The sequence below is a fragment of the Girardinichthys multiradiatus genome, chromosome 21 (assembly GCF_021462225.1).
Source record: "Girardinichthys multiradiatus isolate DD_20200921_A chromosome 21, DD_fGirMul_XY1, whole genome shotgun sequence".
NCBI lineage: Eukaryota > Metazoa > Chordata > Actinopteri > Cyprinodontiformes > Goodeidae > Girardinichthys > Girardinichthys multiradiatus.
In genome coordinates this window covers 15,085,187-15,106,139 of record NC_061813.1, presented here as the reverse complement: position 1 = coordinate 15,106,139, position 20,953 = coordinate 15,085,187, and the positions used below count along the sequence as shown (strand labels likewise).

At 38.4% G+C, this 20,953-nt stretch overlaps 1 protein-coding gene across 2 annotated transcripts in view; it reads left to right on the top strand.

The window, feature by feature from the left end:
* Positions 1-7,356: 7,356 nt before the first annotated feature.
* Positions 7,357-20,953, top strand: part of LOC124857944 (matrix metalloproteinase-16-like) — an 86,966-nt gene continuing 73,369 nt past the window's right edge. The window contains exon 1 of one of the 2 annotated variants that reach the window (XM_047349549.1): positions 7,357-7,912. In XM_047349549.1, the coding sequence (XP_047205505.1) occupies positions 7,787-7,912 (126 nt within the window). In that variant the 5' untranslated portion in view covers positions 7,357-7,786. The remainder of the gene's footprint in view (positions 7,913-20,953) is intronic. The other variant, XM_047349550.1, reaches the window with a different exon arrangement.

The window sequence follows — 20,953 nt, the reverse complement described above, 5'->3', positions numbered from 1 at the left end:
CAGCTACAATGGAAAGACCTTAAATCAAAGCATATTCATGCATTAAAATGGCCCAGTCAAAGTCCAGACTTAAATCTGATTGAGAACCTGTGGTAAGACCTGAACATTGATGTTCACAAATGTACTTCATCTAATCTGCCTAAACTTGAGCTATTTCGCACAGAGGAATAGGCAACAGTTTTATATTGTAGATGTGCAAAGCAGAGAAATATTAACACTGCAGATTATTGTATAACATGTTGAAAATCATGTGTTCTTTTTGTTTCACTTCACTGCTTTCTGTTAGCTCCATCTCATAAAATCCCAATAAAATTGGATGTTTGTAGTTATTATGTGACAAAAGGTAAAGGGGTTTAAGAGTTATGAATCTTTTTCAAAGGCATTGTAGAAATTGTATAAGTCCAACCAATTTAGAAATAAAGCAGACTTGTTAATCTTCAAAACACAGTGCAGTATATTCCATCACTGGAACTCTGAATTTAAAATAGCAGCAATTTATCCTCTGCAGATTGCAGGCCTCTCCTCATCATATCTTTTGCGCTAATCTTTTGCTGCTGGAGAGAAGGAGACAGACAGAATGATTTTGGTTTATGCTGCTAGGAAATCCAGTATGTCTGACTGGGAGCAGATGCAGCAGCGAAGAGACCGAGCTGCGTTTGTAGAGATAGGATTTGAGAGTCCAGGCAACACAATGCACTAATGGTAGGACAACTTGGAGCAGACCAGCACGTTGTAAAGTAAGAGAGGAAGTCATTAGGGAAAAGATAGGAATAGGGGTTTAAGAAAGGGATAGTAAAGAGAAAGAAGGGAATTCAAAATTATATAAAAAAATATTTAACTAAAAATAAGCTTGAAAATAAATGAGTGTTGTGCTAGCTATCTTTGCAAGTAAAAGTTAAATCACACAAATAGAGAGTAGGTACACACCTTCATTTTTATATCTGTTCAGTTATTATGGGGGCAGTTGGTGAATCAAAATGATAGCATGTATCTGTATGAGCAAATTAAAGTAGTTCTAAAATGATCTTTTAGTGTTTTAGTAAGGTGTTTATTTTAAATTAAAGGATTGTTTTTACTGTACCCAGTCCAAAATTACATTATATGTCTTCACTGTGAATTTACATGATCTTATATTGTATAAAATAGATCTTTTACAAGGATTGATAGTAATTGATTTAAAGTAAAAACCATCTCTGCACTAAAATTAAGATTTATACATGTTTGGAGAAACAAAAAAACACTTGCTGACCACTTAAACTAGCCTGAGTTTGGCTCACTAAATTTTTACAGTGTGATTAAATGCTTGATTTAATATCCTCCCTAAATATGTAAAAGGAAACTGCTAAAAATGACGTCATTTCATTTTCTCTTCTGGACGTCCATCACAGTTGTTCCTCTGCCTTGTTGTCTGTTAGAACAACAAATTTTTTCTGACAAGCAATAAAGGATCCTTTAGTACAGGAAACACTGAGATAATAGCATCTATTTAGTCTTGTTGTATGATTGGAAACCTTGCTTATAGCTAATATAGGGTGAAATAACTCTTTGGAAAATTTTAGGAAGTAGAGAAGGACTAGGGGCTTGTCTGTAATAATGCAGGCGTTGCCTTGGTCTGTCACGGTGAAGAGGATCTGTGCTGAAAACAGAAGCTACATACCAACTCTCACATATGGTCATGAAAAATAGAACATGACCAGAAGAATGGGATCCTGGATATAACTGGCTCAAATGAGCTTCCCAGGTGTGGTGGTTGGACTCAGCTTTGGAGATAGGGTGAGGAGCTCTGTCATCCTGGTGGAGGTCAGAGTCCAGCTGCTGCTTTTCTGCATCAAAAGCAATTACGTGAGGTGGTTTGGGCATCTATTGAGAATGCCTCCAAAGGGTCTCATTTTGGAGGATGTGCTTTGGCAGAGTGATGTCTGTTACCCCTGAGACCCACTCTCGGACGGACGGACGGATGGATGAGGCAAGTGAAAGCAAAATCATTTTTGGGATGGGTAAGGGTTGTGATTTGTTCTGTAATTTAACTTATTCCTGAGGACATTGCCTTAATACTGTGGATTATTAGTCATCATGATACAAATTCCTCTAGCAATGAGTCATATGGGGTCACAGTTTGATGCAAGATGGGATGGCCCATGTTGCAGAGAAGCACCAGTGAAGAACATCTGAACTTCTCATAAACAAAAATGTTAAAGAGAATGGCAGAAACACAGCTCAAACTGAATCTCTGCCAATTCTTCCCTTTGACACATCCTAGTGTTATCATTTACCCTTGTTTTAGTTTTATTTATTTTGTTTTTCCCATGTCTTCAGTCATTTAATAAATTGTTTTAGGATAATATTATCCTAATAACATGGTTATTAATTGTAAACAGTACATAAATCACAAAACAGATTAGCCTAATTAAGGTTAGTTTCTGAAGCAGGGAATTTTGATAAAACATGCAACACTGAAATCGTTTATAAGCCCTAACGTGTCTTTTTGGACTGAAAATGCACGTTTAAGCTGAGTCTTGTACCCCCTGCTACACAGTTATAAATACAGGAAGACCCTTCACACAAGAACCCACTAATCTGAGTGACAGGAACACAATATCATCATCTCCTTCGTAATAAATTGTCACATGAATTTATGGTCTGCTGCGTATACTGATTAAATATATCCGCTATCTTTGTTTTCCCTCATTGCCCTCTGTTCTCAACAAGAAACTCAGCACTTTAGGAGGCATTAACAAATAATGGGTGTTAAGTACAGACTTTGGTGGTAAACTCAGAACACAAACACGTTATTTATGCTTAAGTGGTCACAATGAGATGCAACATCCAAGTGTTTCCCATTCTGTGTTTAGACACCCTCTCTCTCAGTTAGAGTCACACCTGAACCACATACATTTTGTCATTGTGGCTGGATACTTGACTACTCTTAGCAGAATTGGTAGAGTTAACTTAAACTAACTGATTTCCTGGTATGAACCTGGCCTTTAAGCATTGTCCAAACTTTTTTCATTAGGCTTGAGGTTGGGACTTTGGGAAGGCCATTCCAGAAGCATGATTTGTCCATTTCAGAACCTGTTTGTTTGTGGGATCATTGTCCAGTGTGAACACCTAATTCTGCTGACGTTTCAATGATCTTACTCCAACTGTCACCCAGGAAACTGGTTAGGATGCTCAGAAAGACACAATGAACCAGCAAGGCTCAGGTTTGGACCCTGGTCTCAATCCCACTGCAAATTTGAGGATTATGCTTAAAAGCCATTCGAGCAGGACAGTTTAAACCTTATCGACCAGCTGGAGCCTATCTCTGTAATGTCTGCCTGTTTTCTAGATATGAATGTTAGCTGGTGATTCCAAATTGGCTGCAGCTGAGAGTGTGCATTATTGTCAATTTTGTAGTGCATAAATTCAAGGCCCCCTGTCACTGTGAACGTCATAAAATTTGAGCATTTGGCTTACACAGGACTTAGAGAGCTGCTATAGACAGATGCATGGATGACACTTGCAGCCAAAATATGTGAAAGTTTAAAGGTACAGAGACATAAAATAATGTCCATGTCTCTTGAACTGTTGTCTTATTACAACCACAAATTTAAATGCATGTTAGTGGGGGTTTTGTTGATAGACCAACGCTACTGTAAGTAGTGCAAAACTTTAAAGTGGAAGAAAATGCCAGATTTGTTTTAAGTAAACATTTAAACTGTGTAACACTCCCCTGTACTCTGATATCCCACAGTAAAACCCTGTGGAACCATCTGCCTTCAGAAGTCATCAAATTTCTAAATTGTGTGTAATTTAATTTTGGTAAAACGTAAAAATCCAGCTGTTCTGTGAAGGCCTCAGATGTTTAATGCACAGTTAGGTTATAAAACTATATCAAAATGATTAAACAACTCACCGAGCACTGTTTGATCCATCCTCTGAAAAGATTATGTCACAGCTGCAAAGCTCTCAGGATATGGCCCTCCACCAAAACTGACAAGGAGCCACGAGACCTGTGGTAACTCTGGGCCAGCTGCAGAGATCCACAACTCAGTTGGGAGAATCTATCAACAGGACAACTACTAGTTGTCCACTAGTCTAGCCATTATAGAAAAGAGGTAAGAAAAGAGCAGTTGCTGAATGAAAGCTATAAGGAGTCCTGTTTGCAGTTTGCCACAAGCCATGAGGGGGACACAGCAAAGATGTGGGTAAAGGTGCTCTGGTCAAATAAGTTTAAAATGGAACTTTGTGCCTACATGCAAAACGCTATATGTGATAACCTAACACAGCACATAACCCTCCGCATACATTGCTCCTGCTGGAACATAGCGCTGTCAGCATCAAGTTAAATACAGATAATCCTAGAACAAAAGCTGTTAGAGGCTGCAACAGATTTGACCCATTTTTTCTGATTTTAGTTTAGCTTTGAAAGGCTAAATTTATCAAAAGAAGATGGGAGGTAATGTGTGTATGTTTGAGTACATATAAAACTCAATGATGAGCTGGTGCTGCAGTCCACCTAACTTTGTTTTAACACTCAATGACGCACCCTTTCACTAGACCTTCCCTTGGAATTAGTCTAATTGAAAAAAACATTGATCTGGGTCATCAGATTTAACTTTTTGTTATTCTCAGAGGAAACTAAACTGAAATGGAAGAATTTCACATAAAAATGTCTAAGCTGTGAGTGAGGGAGAGAATGTTATTGCTACATGACAACAAGGCTTTCTGCAGCAATGTTACGGATCAGACAATATCCAGAATTATCAAAAGGTCATTCTCATGTGCATCTCAATAAGTTAGAATATCACTGAAAAGTTCATCTATTTAATTCAAAAGTGAAACATACATGTTAGAATGCTTATTACACACAGTGGGATGTATATTTCTGTTCATTTTGATGATTATGGGCTACAGCTAATAAAACCCCAGAGCTCAGTTTTGTAGAAAATTCAAATAACATTAATAAAAACAAACAATGAGAAAACCTACTGAAAAGTAAGTCTGTGTACTGTACTGTGAATGAACTCAATTCTTGGTCAGGGCTCCTTTTACACCAACTACTGCATTAATGGGACGTGGCATGGAGAAGAATATTCAGAGTCCACTGACCTCAAACTAAAGGGGTGTTTCAAAGTCCTGGGGATACTGCAGAGAAGGCCATGCCATCTGTACAACCTGCAGGTGGTTCAGTGATGCTTTGTTTAGGCAGAAACAAATGCAAATGAAACAAATACATTTATAAGAATTTCCAGATCTGTTCACGAGATAATTCTAGCTTAGCATTATTTGATAAGTGATAAAAACTTGAGCGAACCACAGACTGATCTTGACCATATAAAGTAACATCTGCTAGAATTAGAGGCTAAAAGACCAAGAGTTTCCATTATTTGAGTTGTATGCTTTTCTTGAGCACAAACAAAAATTCCAGTTTCATCTTCTTCTACTTGGAGAAAATGTTTAGCCATACAACTTTTTCCACAGTCTAGGCACTTATGTAAGACATACAAAATTGATACCTTACAAGTCCTAAAAGAGATGTATAACTGAATAACATCTGTGTAGCAATGATATGAGGCATCTTTAAACTTGTTAAAAATGTGCTGAAGAAGGCAGAACAGTAGCTTACTACAAGGAATACAACAGTTGTAACCGATGTCCTTTATCTGTGTATTCTGGCTCCTGAAGAAGAGCTACATAATATACTTTATTCCCCTCTCCTCTAAAGGTGCATGTTAGGCTGCACGGTGGCGCAGTTGGTAGCACTGTTGCCTTGCAGCAAGAAGGTCCTGGGTTCAATTCCCAACCGGGGGTCTTTCTGCATGGAGTTTGCATGTTCTCCCCGTGCATGCGTGGATTCTCACCAGGTACTCTGGCTTCCTCCCAAAGACATGTCTGTTAGGTTAATTGGTCACTCTAAATTGCCCTTAGGTGTATGAATGAGTGTGTGCATGGTTGTTTGTGTGTTGCCCTGTGATGGACTGGCAACTTGTCCAGGGTGTACCCTGCCTCTCACCCATAGACTGCTGGAGATAGGCACCAGCTCCCCTGTGACCCACTATGGAATAAGTGGTAGAAAATGACTGACTGACTTTTTCCACAGTCTAGGCACTTATGTAAGACATACAAAATTGATACCTTACAAGTCCTAAAAGAGATGTATAACTGAATAACATCTGTGTAGCAATGATATGAGGCATCTTTAAACTTGTTAAAAATGTGCTGAAGAAGGCAGAACAGTAGCTTACTACAAGGAATACAACAGTTGTAACCGATGTCCTTTATCTGTGTATTCTGGCTCTTGAAGAAGAGCTACATAATATACTTTATTCCCCTCTCCTCTAAAGGTGCATGTTATCCCTTTTACTTGTGAACCTTCTACACTTTTTCTGCCACTTTGTGGATCATCCTTTTTGTGCAGGGTGTCAGACTGTCCATGAATGTGTAGGAATTAACATAATATCTCTTTAATAAAAATCTGTTTTATTACTCCCCTGCAATATTCTAATTTCTGATCAAAACTATTTTTGGGTTTTTTATTAGCTAAATATTCATAAAATTAAAATATTACTTATATTTTTTTAATTTTGTTTTTAACATAATTATACTTACTAAATAAGAGACCTTATATTCCTATATTAATATATTAAAGTGAACCTGAATAACATCCAGAATTGTTATTCTTCGTGCTGTAACAACTGTTTAGCTGGCTTAATTTTCTTTTACAGTGAGTAACAGCATCGTCCACAAAGACTTCTGCTGAAAAATGGGAAGATCTTAAAAAGCATTGGTCCTCTCACCGCCCTCTACTGGCTTTGTGAAGAGTTTATTACATATGTACAGTATATAACACCCACACATACACAACGACACTTTACATTAAAAATGTTTAAACATGAACTAAATCTAACAAACAAATAAAAAATCAGAATCTGTCAAATACATTTTAAGTAGTTTTTTTTTTTTTTTTTTTAATAGGACTAACGTTTGCTTTAGACCCACTGGCGTTTTTTTGTTGTTGTTACATTCCTCTTTGTACATCTTTATTACTGTAACATTTAAAGTCGACAGAAAAGGGAGGAGGAGGAGATATTAACAAATTTGGAACATTTTGTAATATCGATGGTCTGTGGTAGTACAAAAATTACCCTAACAATGGTTGTTGTCATCTGGAAAAAAATGAGGGCGGAACTCCATTTGTATTCAGTTTATGTAAGTGTTTATTTACATCCAAATGAAGTACAGTAAAAAATGAAAACGCCTGCGACTGTTCAGCTTGTGTCAAACATGGCAAAGAGAGCTGCCGGGATGAGACTTGTTTTTATTGGAGACTTTGGATAAAGGATGGAAGGAGGGGTGCTGGTGCCAGTGCGCGCATGCGCAGTTGGTGGGAGTCGCAGTTGAAAACGGCCAGCTATGCCGCGCGCTTGCAGAGAACGAGCTGGACGCGTCCACTTAGAGCAACGGCTGCTGCACCGGAGGACCGACCCGGGGACCGCTGCACCGGGAGGCTGCTGACAGGCGACCGCTTCCCCGGGGATAACCTCCTCCCTGAAAACCGCGGTCGAGGAAGAGGAGGAGGAGAGCGCCCTGTACACAAATCCGCTTCTTCTCCGGTTTCTCTCTCTCTCTCTCCATCTCAGACATCTCCTTTTTAATTTCAGCCCCGCTAGGAGGAGAAAAGCACGGAGACACCCGCGATGTTGCTGCTAAACGTGTAGGATTTGTTCCCGCGTGTGTGTGTGCATCGACTGTGAATAAGGCTGAGCACGGATAGTGAGCTACAACAACAACAACGGGCTTCACTATGGTTTTATTGGCTCTCCGCAGCAGGAGATGTCTTAATAGTCGCTGTATGGGGACGTTATGCTTGCAGTTGTTGCTGTGGATTTTATGTGCCGTGAACGGAGAGGAGCAGCCGTTCAGTGTGGAGGTAAGAACTGGACCAGTATCTGTTAAAAAAGACGCATTTCTACACTAAAGCGAGCCTGCTCCTTTGTGTAGCTTATTATGCCTATAATAACGCCAAATGAATAAAGTATTAGAGGCAGAGTGTAGCTCCTGTTCCCACAATAACAACAACAGGGTCTTTGTGAAAAGCCCAGCTGGTTTGTAGCTCTACTTTACCAATTCCCTCACTTTGGTTAAAGGCATAAAAAGCAAAAAATAAAATACAAAGAATGAAACAATAGAAAAGTAATCAAACAAAACAATCTATGTAAATGCCACACACTCTTATCAGTCAAGGGATATGTTACGAATATTTAGGTTTGCCAATGTTTTGGAAAGTTATAGTTTATTGATCTCAATTTCTTGTTGTATCCTTTCTTTGATTTAAAGTCTTTTTAATTGTAAACTGATGTAGTGTCTCTTTACTATACACCTATTTGAAATCATGCATGTGCCTGTATCAAGGCATAGCGAGGCTGCTTAAGTTACGTTTTTTTACAACCGTTTATTAAAAATATATTTTCCAAGAGTTTCCCTTCTAACGAGATGTCAGAGAGTAACCAGTTTTTTCTAACTGTGTATAGCATAGATTATACATTCGCCCCTTCACCACCCCCAGTGCTACACACTGCCACTCAGCTGGCTGAAAGAAGATTACAATATTTTTCCTCTCTTACAAGGAAGACACATTTAGATGTTTGGAAATATTATTGTTTGTCAAAAACACAGAAGGTGATGTCGTGTATGCTAAATGAGCTCCAACTATTGCTTTCATTAAAGTAACGCTGTAAAACTGCAGTCGGCAAGCTACATGCGACTGTAAAGCAGGCTGTCTATCTGAGCAGGCAGCACAAATAAACAAATTATCAGCTTGCTGTGCTTGTGTTATAATAATAAAAGCAGAACGGCAAAAACAGATAATATTTTGTGCAAGACGTTCTTAAGAACTGTGAATAAATTCAGCTGGTTTATTCTAAACCTTTGCTTCAGTTGATCAACATTTAAAAGAACAATAAATAAATCGATATGTTAACTTATTTCACCAGCAACAGCAATAATTATTGCTTTTCTGTTTTAAATAAAAGCATTTCCATCAGGTCATGCATTTCGTTTATACCACATCCTAAAAAGCCAGCTGGAAGGTTTTCAGTTTGGGTTTACTGTAATTGCACTACAAGTGAGCTGCATGAAAAGGAAGTACAATAGGCTGTAAAACAGAGCTACTGTGACATTGTCTGACCGCATGTAAAATTTAAGTGGTAACATATTAGCTTGCATGCAGAACCCTAGAGCACTACTTCTGCACATTGTCATCATCACATAAATCACTTCCTATAATATGGCCTAAATATTTTAGTTTGCTCACCACATCTAACACTTGGTTGGAAAGATGAAAAGAAGGAATCTGATCTGTTGTAGTTGTTGCAATCAGCAATCTTTTTTGGATTAAATAGATTACAATAAAGAACTGTATAAACCCTAAGCAACTGTTGCAAGCAAGTACTGTTAGGGGAATAATGATGAGGTCAGCAACATACACACAAGGCAAAAACTGACAACAGTTATTGATTTTCTTAGAAAGATCATCTAAAAAAACTTCTCCAATTTGGGATATCCTTGTGTTTAACGTCATGTCCATGAATGGCAATTCCCATTCTGACCTGCCTCATTTGAAAATTGCACAACTTGGGGATTTCAGCATCAGCAAAGATGTCACAGAGGTCATTGGAGCAAATATTTGAGCTGGATGGATGCCAGATGTTTGTATTTTTCCAGCAGCCACTCTATATGCTCAGCAGAAAGAGATCCCTTGAGGCTAAAGCAAAGGCACCTTCATGAGATTTTAGGTGGGCAAAGGATAAAGAACAAACTGATCTGCCCATTTCACATCCAACTTTAAGAATTATCATCTCATCGATCATCTTAACACGAAATGAGATTGTCTGGGGATGTTGTTTAATGAAGGTCATTCAAGCCCCACATTCACATATCCACATTTTACAGGCTTGATAAACCAGTACTGTTTGGCAACAGATGTAACTCCAATGCTATGAAATATTTAGTTTAAATACCTCATGCTCACATGATGTAAAAGGGGGGAGGGCTTTGGAACGAGAATCCTTCATAATTCTCGGAAACTCTGATTTGGATTGAGATGCTTGACTGTTCTCTCTGTTTGACCAGGACATAGTTTGCTCTGTCTTATGTTAAAAAGGAGAAACCATCCTGTTTAGAAATATTCTACCCAAGCTACCCCGCTGCACAATTCACAAAGTAATTAAAAAATGTGTATTTTTCACATTAACATCTCTGTGGTGCTTCAGAGCATTCCCTTCTCCCACACCGTCCTCCTCACCCTCCTTGAGTTGCAATGTCCTCCACCCAGCCCTCGCATCCTTGACATGCTTTTGTATGAACACAGCCATGGTGCTGTGACGTGTTGCTTAGAAATCTCAAACATGTAGTAAATCAGTTTGCAGCCTCCACATGACTTATGTGTGCCTATATTCTGATGAATGCATCTAGTCACAGACACACTAGCTCTAAGTTTTCATATGAAGAAACAAGGGAAGACACATGAGAACACGATGTTTCTGCAAGCGAACAAGTAAGACTATAATCATACTGAACGATACAGATTGCGTACCTGTCATGTAAAGAAAATGCTGAGCACACGCTTGTCAGAGTATTCATGTTCCTTTGTTGGGTAAATATGGTTTCAGTAGTTTGATACCTCAGAGCTTCCTGACATCACAGTGTGTGTGCAGGACTTCAAAGCCTCCACACACATGGACCTTCCCTCATTGGGGAGAAATGGTGCTTTGTTTTTGCTGCCCCTGATTTTATCTCTCATTTAAAAGACATCCAGCTCTGAAATGCTAGCTGATTTTTAAAGTTCAGTATCTGCTACCTTGGGATTTGTGTGAAGATTGTTTTTTTTACATTGGGTAATTGTCCCGAAAAGTATTGATGGATGATTTTTAAAGGGAAAAATGGGACAAAAATAACAGTGATTTAACCACTATCTTGCAAAATCGGAGAATAAAATTAGAGATGCAACAACAAATCATCCAGTACTCCCTAATTGGCTCTTATCAGTGATTAGCAGATCAGTTACTGAATAGAGTTATTTTTCTTACACATGTAAATCATCTTTACCCCATCACAATATTGAATATTTTCATTGTGTTTCGATACAATAGAACAACATCCAGCTTGCAGGAGAATGACACTGTAGCATATATAATTTGATGACCAGCTAAGCCATTCTGAAATGATTTTTTTGGCCATGACGAAAAATCCATGATTGCTGCAGCAATCACACGCAATGATTAATGCACATTTGCACCATTACTACATGACTGACATAACTGTTACTCAAACATTGCAGGAATTACCTAATAATACATAGGTTAATCTCATGCAACACTATGAAAACATTTTATTTCAGTGCTAATGAATTTTACTGATAACGGAATGATAGAAAATAAAAGTGAAACTGACAGGATTACCTACTTTGCTTTTAATTCACCTAACATTTATCTGACCTCTTGAGGCCATCCATTGAAATTAAATTTTCATAAAGTCAGTTGATAATAAAGTCCAGAATAAAACACATAAAAAATACAAGACTGCCACATAACAGAAAAAGTAATATGCCCTGTTTTGCTGAAGCAGAACACTGTGAATTCCACACCCTTGGTCCTAATACACATGCAGTATTCAATACGGGCATGAATAAAACATGACACATATACTTCAATGACCCAACAGGAGCTGTTATATAATCCGCTTCTTTTTCTCTCATTCAGATCTGCATGACACACATTCCAATAAGCCAACATACATGGCAAAATAGGGAACATTGTTGCGGCAGCTTTAGGTCTTCCATCGTTTTCACCCTCATCATCCAACAGTATGCATTTTACGAGTGCTTCAGCACATAAATGGGGATTTTATTGTGGGTTTTTCATTATCTGTTGGATTCAAGGGTGCTAGAGCCTGGAAAACATATTTCCTTTATATGTTGTACTCCTTAGGAAAAAAAGCTGTCAAAATCAGAATCTAACTTAAAGAAGACTGGAAATAGGTATAATCAAGAGGGCTTGATTCGCGCATTTCTAAATAGAATGATTTACAGCATATTGCATTGTCTCATTGTTATAGTACATTTTTACAGAGCTTAGCTTCAGGTTGTCTGGAATCACCAGCATCTCCCTGTCAGTATGTTGTCTTATGAACAGTTGCTGTCTGTAAAAAGAACCTGTGGAGACTCAGGTAGTTTCTCTGGAGCCACTTTGTGTGCTTGTTATGACGGCGTGGATAGATGCATTTGTCTTCCACGTGTGCCGCACAGGTTGTAGAGGGTAATAACGTAGACAGAGGTGAGCATTTCTTCTAAATAACAGGAGTGGTTTGAGTTCATCTCACCGCTGCCCTGTAATTGCTGGCCTGGCTGCTGTCTTTTAGAAAACATTACCCCTTTGAGTGGCAGCTTCAGTGACAGCTTTGTGGACTAATTAATGTAGAATGCCACACTCAATTCTCAATGCTTTTTCCTTTTCCCTTCCCCTGAAATACATTTTTACAGCACATGCAGCATATCAGAGAGTGATAAAATGGTAATTTGTACCAACTTCTAACACTTACATTAACACTATAGTTCTGTCCGTCTGTGCTTGAATCGTAATGAGCTCCTGGTTATCCGATTGTTTCCCCCTCAAAAACTTTGGAAATGTGATGTTATTAACAATGCCGGTAGATTTATCTCAGCGTTTCTATTTTACAATTTGGGTTGGCACTGTTAGAAGGTGAGAAGAATTTTCACCACAAAATTTTCTTTACGCAATAAAAAGCAGACAGCTGAAATAGTTTTTAGCTGCTTTTCCTTTGATTAAATGTGGTATTTACTGAGAAAATGCCAGTAAAGATTTTTACAATATGATAATGATGAATAGGGCGAATATATCGTCATCGCAATATCAGTGTGTGCAGTATCACTATTGCATGGGCCTGTTTGGTGAACAAAAAATGTTGGCTAATATATTCCAAGTGTTATGAAATTGCATTTACATGCTAATTGTCATATTTAGCCAGTTTGACACAGTGTCATGGAAGAAGATGCTCACACTGGACACGAATGACATTGCTCATAGTTCACGGAGTGATGGAAGCACAAATGTGAAAGAGTGGAAAAAGGAAAAGAGGCAAATATCGTAATATCGTAACATATATCTAAATTGCAATATTTACTGATATTATTGCCATCACAAAGTTTCCTAATATGGTGCAGCCCTAACCACGAGTAATAATACCTTGGTTTCATGTTGAGTTGCACCGACAAGAGTTTTGTGTCCAATTTCTGATGTTCTGTTTTTCTAAAGCTTTGACATGTCGATACTGATTTTAACTATTATAATTAAAATAATCAAAATATGACCACTGTAGACATCAGTCTTTGAAAGTAGACCCTTTTTTTGACTTAGAAGTTTCCAAAAGGGTGGCAACATTTCCAAATCCAGTATGTACCATAGTTGGCAGAAGTCAGTCAGTCAGTCAGTCATTTTCTACCGCTTATTCCATAGTGGGTTGCGGGAGAGCTGGTGCCTATCTCCAGCAGTCTATGGGTGAGAGGCGGGGTACACCCTGGACAGGTTGGCAGAAGTTGAAAGCTCAAAAGAATAAAACAGTAGAAGAAGAACTTGCAGGAAAACATTCAGCCTGGTATCTGGTAAAGATGGTCAATTTGCTACTTTGCTAAATCAACAAAACGTCCCCAAGAAGGGACTGAATTGATGTTCTATCACTTCTTTTTGTACACAAAAATCGGGCACCATGTGGCCAAGTAGTAAAATGATGTTTGGTTCTCTGTTGTAGCTATCAAATTTGGTCATTTGTTGTGTTCTCTTCAACCCTATTATCTTACATACATATTAATAATATCACACACACACTGCTTACTTTCACCTCAGAAACATCAACTGTCTTCGTCCATCTCTCTCCCCTCATACGGCTGCCATCCTTGTCAATAGCCTTGCTACCACAGGTCTTGATTCCTGCTTCTCACTTTCATGTCAATTGATACACTGGCTCCTCATCTCTCAGAACTTCTTCATGTCACCACACACTCCTGCTCCTCTTCTTCCAACCATCTCATGGTCCAGTCTTAGCACCATAAGGAGTAGGGCCCTTCAGCCGCTCTGCTTCCCATCTTTGGAACAAACTCCCCCATGACCTCTGTAACATTCTATCACTTCAGCCATCAGATTCAGACTTAAGACACACCTTTTTGGAATTGGTTATTACATTTAACATCCATCTGGTTTTAATTGTCCTAATTCTATTTCTATTGCAATGTCTAGTTTCCTTGTTTTATTTATATTGCTTATTTTTAATTGATTGTGTTTGAATCGTGTCCTTGAGTGTCCAGAAAGGTGCCTTCAAATTAACTCAATTATTATTATTATGATCTAAACAAAATGTAGCCTGAGCGAATCACAAAAATGTTTCTATATCACTATTTGTCTTCTGACTCACTAGCTTGGATTTAAATTTAAGTAGGAACCACTTTCTTTCTTTGCTTACATATGGTGCGTTCCCTGATTGGAAATAATTTAATTTTTGAGTGTTCTACTTGCAGGCAGGTAATTGTAAATCAACAGATAATTTCTTTGTGCATCTCTGTGCTAATTTAAAGTATAGAAGCAGTCATTCCTATTATCAGTTCAATACCTGAACACACCCGTAATAATGTTATCTATAATGTTCTTCTTTCTTGCCATGTGACCAACAGTCTAGGTGGGCGAGGGGCATTTTTACACAGCTGGAGAAAACTGGTCACTTCACCATATTCTGTGGCTCAACATTAAAATTTCATTTAACAGTAAGATTTTTGCTGTCCTGAGGCCATAATTGTTTTACACTTTGGTATACCTTAATATTTGTACTTGGTACTCTAAATTTGTGCACAGGAAAGGAAAAAGTTTTCTCGGCCTTACTTCAGTCCTCATTTTGTCCAGTTGAGATTTTTCACATTTGATCCACTTACTTAATGAGTTATTGTTTGTCTCGCTCAAGAATGAAGTCCTTAAGGAACACAATGTAGATGCGTGAAAGCCTCCTGAGCATCCCACCGCCTTGATTCTGTTCAGAGAGGCATCAGGTGCAGGGCTGCGCTCTGACTAACATTAAGCGTTTGAGTCATGCCTCTGTGCTCACCAGAGACTGAGTGGAGTTGCTTAGTCAGAGATAATCTGCTGTACAACAAAGAGAGTGCAAAATTGCTCTCCCATCTGTTGACACATCTCGTCTCAGATGAATGCATGAGTGAATTTATGGTTCAGGTAAACCTTGTTCGCAAGTTGGTGGTAATTGTTTTCTTTTAGAAAAATTTTACATGAAAACAGATTTACATAAAAATGTCCCAGATGGGTGAAACTAAACATAAAGGAGATAATCCTGAGGTGTCAGCTCAATTTAGAAAAAAAACATTGACTTTTAGTCATCAGACAACATTAACATCTTCAGTAAGTTGCTTTATTAGTTGCTTGTTAAATTGAAAAGAAACATTGACCAACATCTATTTTTTTGTCAATGTCCTTTAAACTGATAATAAAGCCGAGACCCTTAAATCCTCCTGTTTTCTTTCAAAAAAGATCTTAGTTCTGGTGACTTTATATCTTCATGGTTTTATGCATTTACAGTTTTAGCCCCACACCCAAAAAAAGTTGGGTATCACACAGAACTGTGCCACGGGCCATTTCCTACCGACTACACATTGATTTGGAAATGACAACATGATGTAATGCCGGCCTCAGATAACAACAGAAAAGAAAATTACACTATATCTAGTATTTGAGGCATTCTCATGACTATTTAGCTCCATAATGGAAGAAAGAACACACACAATGGCAATTACTTGGTGCCCTGAAAGGCCATAGTTTAGGTGTGAAAAGATTAATTAAATACAAAAGTTAATTTGGTCATTTAACATGCAATATGATCCTCATCGTTATATTTTATATAATTTAATCCTAACTTCAGGGTTTTTTCAAATTTACACAAGTTAAATTTAGGACTTTAAAGATGCCATTTTTAAATCAGCATTTATTGAAGCCATACATGAGCTATGAAAGATAAATAAATAATATAAACATACTTAATAACATATATTTACCTCTCTTAAAGAAGGTAAATATCATTTATAGTGAGGTGTTTTTACACCAGGGCTACCCAACTTAACTTCCTAAAGCAAGTAGAAAGCTTTATAAAAGGTGTTGACAACAAGTTTTAACAGGTATTAAATGACCTGTTTTCAGTCTAAACCTTGTAGGAGCTGGTAGTACTGCAAAATGTAACATGACTTTTTGGATATTAATTGTCTAAACTTATAATAAGCTAATTTTAGCAACTGAGCAAAGCAAAACAGAAAAAACAACAACCCGTAAATAAGCAAATGTACACATTTTAGACATTTCTAAATATTAACGGCCTAGTTTCACAATTATTGGTGTGTTTACTTGCTATGAATTTTTGAAACCTTGCAGAAACCACTACTATAGCTAGGACGTGCCATAGTTGTTTATATAAATATAGCTGAAAAAATCCTGAAAACATTGCTTTTGGGAAGCTTAGTGCTGTACTGAGCAGACAACACAGAACTGCCGTCACAATGTAAAAACGGCAGCATTTCATTACCTCAGCTCCTGTTCCCAGTCGGCATGTTCACCACATGAAGTGGCACCTGAACAGTGGAAAGCAACTAATGTAAATGAGTGTGTGCGAGATTTTTTGAAACATGTGTGGGATCTCCAGCTTCTAGGGATTTTGTGTAATGTCTCATGCATCTGTTGGTTTGAAGCTACTGTTGGGTGGGTGAGTTCATTTGGCTGCGCGGAGTCTAAGTCCTGGAGTTCACTGGACCAAACGAGACATTTTAATTCAGGCTAGAATATAACTACAGAAAAAAGATAACCGGGCTAATAGATCTTGCATGCTATTTTTAATGATAGGCGCTTGCCGGCTGTATGTTTTTCCTCTGCCATTTCCCAGAAATCGTTTGGCAGCCGGTCAGTGTACTTTTGTACTTCAGTGTGTTTTTCCTTAAACTTTCTGTTAATGAAGTTTGAATGTTTCTTTCCCTCCCTGTGGCACTGTGGTTATCGGCATTGGTATTAACTTCTTATCTACTCTACACAATTCAGCAAAAGAGCCTAAATTGAAAATGCATCACTTCATTTACAGCTGAGGCGTTTTTTCCCTGGGCAGTTAATGTAATAACAATTATATTTACCTTTGTGTCCCATCAATCACAGATGCAGCTGGGCTTTTATTTGCATGAAGCTGTGATCAGTTGTACTTTTCTCATCTTTAACAAACCAGATATATTACATTGTTGTTGCTGTTTGCATTCACCCACATTTCCTCCGTACATACAGTACAGTGCAAATGTACAAGCCTACCTCCAGTGTCTTGAGCGCACGTAGACTCACTGATTGGTGTATTTTTATCGGCTTGTCTCACCCTCGAGTGGTCATATGGATTGCGTCATTTGGCTTTAGTAGGATAGCAGATTTCAGGACCACTGGGGTGTCTGTGTCAGTCTGTTCACCCAGATACAAACACAAAAACACTTTCACTGACCTAAATGATTTATCAGCACATATGTGCACAAACCCTTACTTCTTACTGTTTTGTATTGTTTTATGTCGTCCTTTCTGTGGGCAAACAGACGTTCACTCCCTTTCTGAGACATGTCTATAGTCAGCTTATTGGGGTGTTAAATCTTTAATGTGGCCGATGATCACAACACTGCGTGTTGCCCATGGGGCGCCCTATGTGGGGCTGTAAATGTAGCTTTTGAAAGAAATACTAAAACTCAAGTTTGAGTGCGGATTTTTTTCACACAGTGTTGTATGAGCCATGATGAACTGTTGCGATCTGTTCATCCTATAACTTTAAACAGGATAACTACAACAGTCATCATACAACTGTCAATCTGATGCCTTAGTCAAGATTTTTTTTTTTACCTGTTGTTTTCCACCAATATGAAGTTGGAGATGCAACAATAAATCAGTTGGTGACAAAACCATTTTTAGCTTTATTGGCCCCACCTGATGACTGGCCTGTCAGAAACTCAAAAATCTTTTTTCTCAGTCAGTGAACTCACCATACTAAGTGCTACGATGCTTACAACACTCGCCAGTGGACACTTCACTTTGTGAAGAATTCTCAAAGTTAGCCATTTTCAGTCTCAGTAAGGTCAAAGGATGCACAGAAATGTAAGACATTGTTGTATTTTGAATTGATTAACAATTGTTAAAACTCAATTCTAGAGATAATTGGTAACCTAATTTGTAAGAATACAAAAGGCAGAGCCTGGAAGTGCGTCAGTGCAGCACCTGTACAGTTTATGATGAATGCAACAGAGTAATGAGTGCAGCTGATCTTATTGGCTATCAAAAACCATGGAATCATCAAGTAAGTGATGTCAGGGATTTGTCAACCTATTTAGTCATTGAGAACCACGGCTTTCATACCCGGGACAGAGCAATCCCCACACTTTACAACAAGCCCCCAAAAAGTCCTGGGATCACTAAAAGCAGGTGGGATACACTGAGCTTATCTTTTTTATCCTCTTGAGCTTTCAACCTTTGTCATGGACCATGCTGGATCTTAAAATTTTGGCAGCCTTTTAAAAATCTGACAGTCATTGTAAGGATCTGCGTTCGCTAGAAAATACACAGACAGCTAGTGTTAATATAGGATGCCAGAGGCATTTCAGAATGTCAACACTTTACCTTTGTTTTAAAACCACTGCTGTGTCAAAGGCAAGGCGGGATGTCACATCTTTTTACTAATGTAAATCAGCAATGACCATTAAAATCAAAAGATTTGATGTTCTTATATCTTTCTTTATTAAAGTTCATATAGAGAAATCTGTAACCACAGATCAAAGCATTAAAAAACTAGAGATTGGCTCACAAGGTTCTAATCTCTATTTGAAGCCCATAAAACCTCCAAAGACTGTCTACTGTTGAGTGACTGTTCAGTATGTATGATCACACCCTGACATTTTTGGGTGACATTTTTGTGGCATTTTATCCTAATGGGGCCACCAAGATAGCAGACATGGCATGCATAAAACAAATGTGTGTGTTTTGTGAGTCTGTAGGCATTCGGTGCTTAAGATGCAGCAATGTCCTGTTCAGCCTCTGTAATAATCACACCACACCCGAGGTCACAAGGTGCATATGATAGTTTAGCCTCATTAAAAGTCATGTTTCTTGCTGCTGAAATTCCATAGTAGGAATTTAAGTACAGCGGCTTGAATTAATGCGTACATGTGTGTGGGTTTGTGGTTTATCAGTGTGGGCAGAAAAAAGGCAGCGGTTGCCTTGACGACCCTGGCACACTTGCCAGCGGTCTGCCGTGTACAGGATAAATAATTCAGTTTGGTTAGAGGCGGTAAAAGCAACTCTAGGAGGATGGGATCACGTTTCGACCATTCACCTGTGCCTAAAAACTCGGTCACTTTACAGTTCTGTCTTAAATCTGTTAGCACCTGCTGTGTGACAGGAAGGTTAATCCAGAGCAGCATTGCAGAATCACTGGACATTTATTTGACATTTTATTATATTATATTATTATATGACATTTATGCCAGGGACTTAAAAAAGCTCAACAAGCTGATAAAGAAGGCTGGCTGTGTTCTGGGGACTCCTCTGGAACCTCTGGAGATCATTGTGCAAAGACGGATTCTTCATAAAATGAAGAACATTATGGAGAACCCTGAGCATCCTCTTCATGAGACTGTCCTACAACAACAGAGCATCTTCAGTCAGAGGCTTCTTCAGATCTGCTGTAAGACGGAGCGCAACAGGAGATCCTTCCTGCCCACAGCCATCAGCATCTACAACGGCTCTTTGAAGAAACCTTCATAATGAGCTACAACAACATTTAATTTCCCTTTGGGATTAATAAAGTATTTTTGAATTGAATTACTGTCATAGTTCTGCTAAATGAATGTGTAATATATAACGGCTGCATGTGCTTGACCAGTAATGGCAGAATAGAGCATTGAGTATTTGGTTTACCTTTTGTTGGGGAATAAAAAAGACTTGGAGCAAAGTCTTTAACTTCTGATTTTCTAGCCTAGCAGGGAGCTAACTATATTCTGTCAGCATTCCTGCATAGACCGAAATCCATTAACATGCTCCTAAACCTGGTGGACGGCCTTCCCAGAAGACTTGAAGCAGTTATAGCTGAAAAGGGTGGACCAACGTCACCTTGAACCATATGGATTAAGAATAGGATGTCACTTAAGTTCATAAGTGAATCAAGGCAGGTGAGCAAATACTTTAGCCAATATAGTATAGAATGGATTTTTGAGTTTGTGACCAACCGATTACTGATCATGGCCACTTTAGCTGTAAATCGCCTAGTTCCAGTCAATAAACGACTTGTCATTGTACCTCCTAACTTCAAGAGTATATGTATTCCACAAAATCAGGGTTGCGTGTCTATTGACATATTTTATTTCAAACCACTATTTCTTTTACATAGTAATTTGTAAGTAGTTTGGGTTTTTTAACCTTCAAATTACCACACATGTGGGACAGCAACAATTCAATCTTTTATATAGTTCTTTTCAAAAAGGGTTGTTTAGACGTGTGCCTGAAGATCTTCACAAGATCGTCACATGATCTTATGAAACTTAACTCATGCACTCGACTCACCATGAACTATTAATGCACACGTGTCCCTTGTAACTCGAGTTGACTTGACCTGTTATCAGCAGATTGGTCACAAATGCCAACGACGTCCAGCTACCACATGTCTGCTTGTGCCATGCTGACCAGACTTCTTAAGCCAGATCTCATTTATAATAAAGTGATCCTCCTGTCTTGTTTGTGGCACATATAGGCAAAATGGATCACTTTCTATTTGTCGGGTAGTGGGGCCAACCAGCTTGCTGACAGAAAGAGGGACCCTAGGGAAGTGAAGTCTTGAAGTTCGTCTTGGT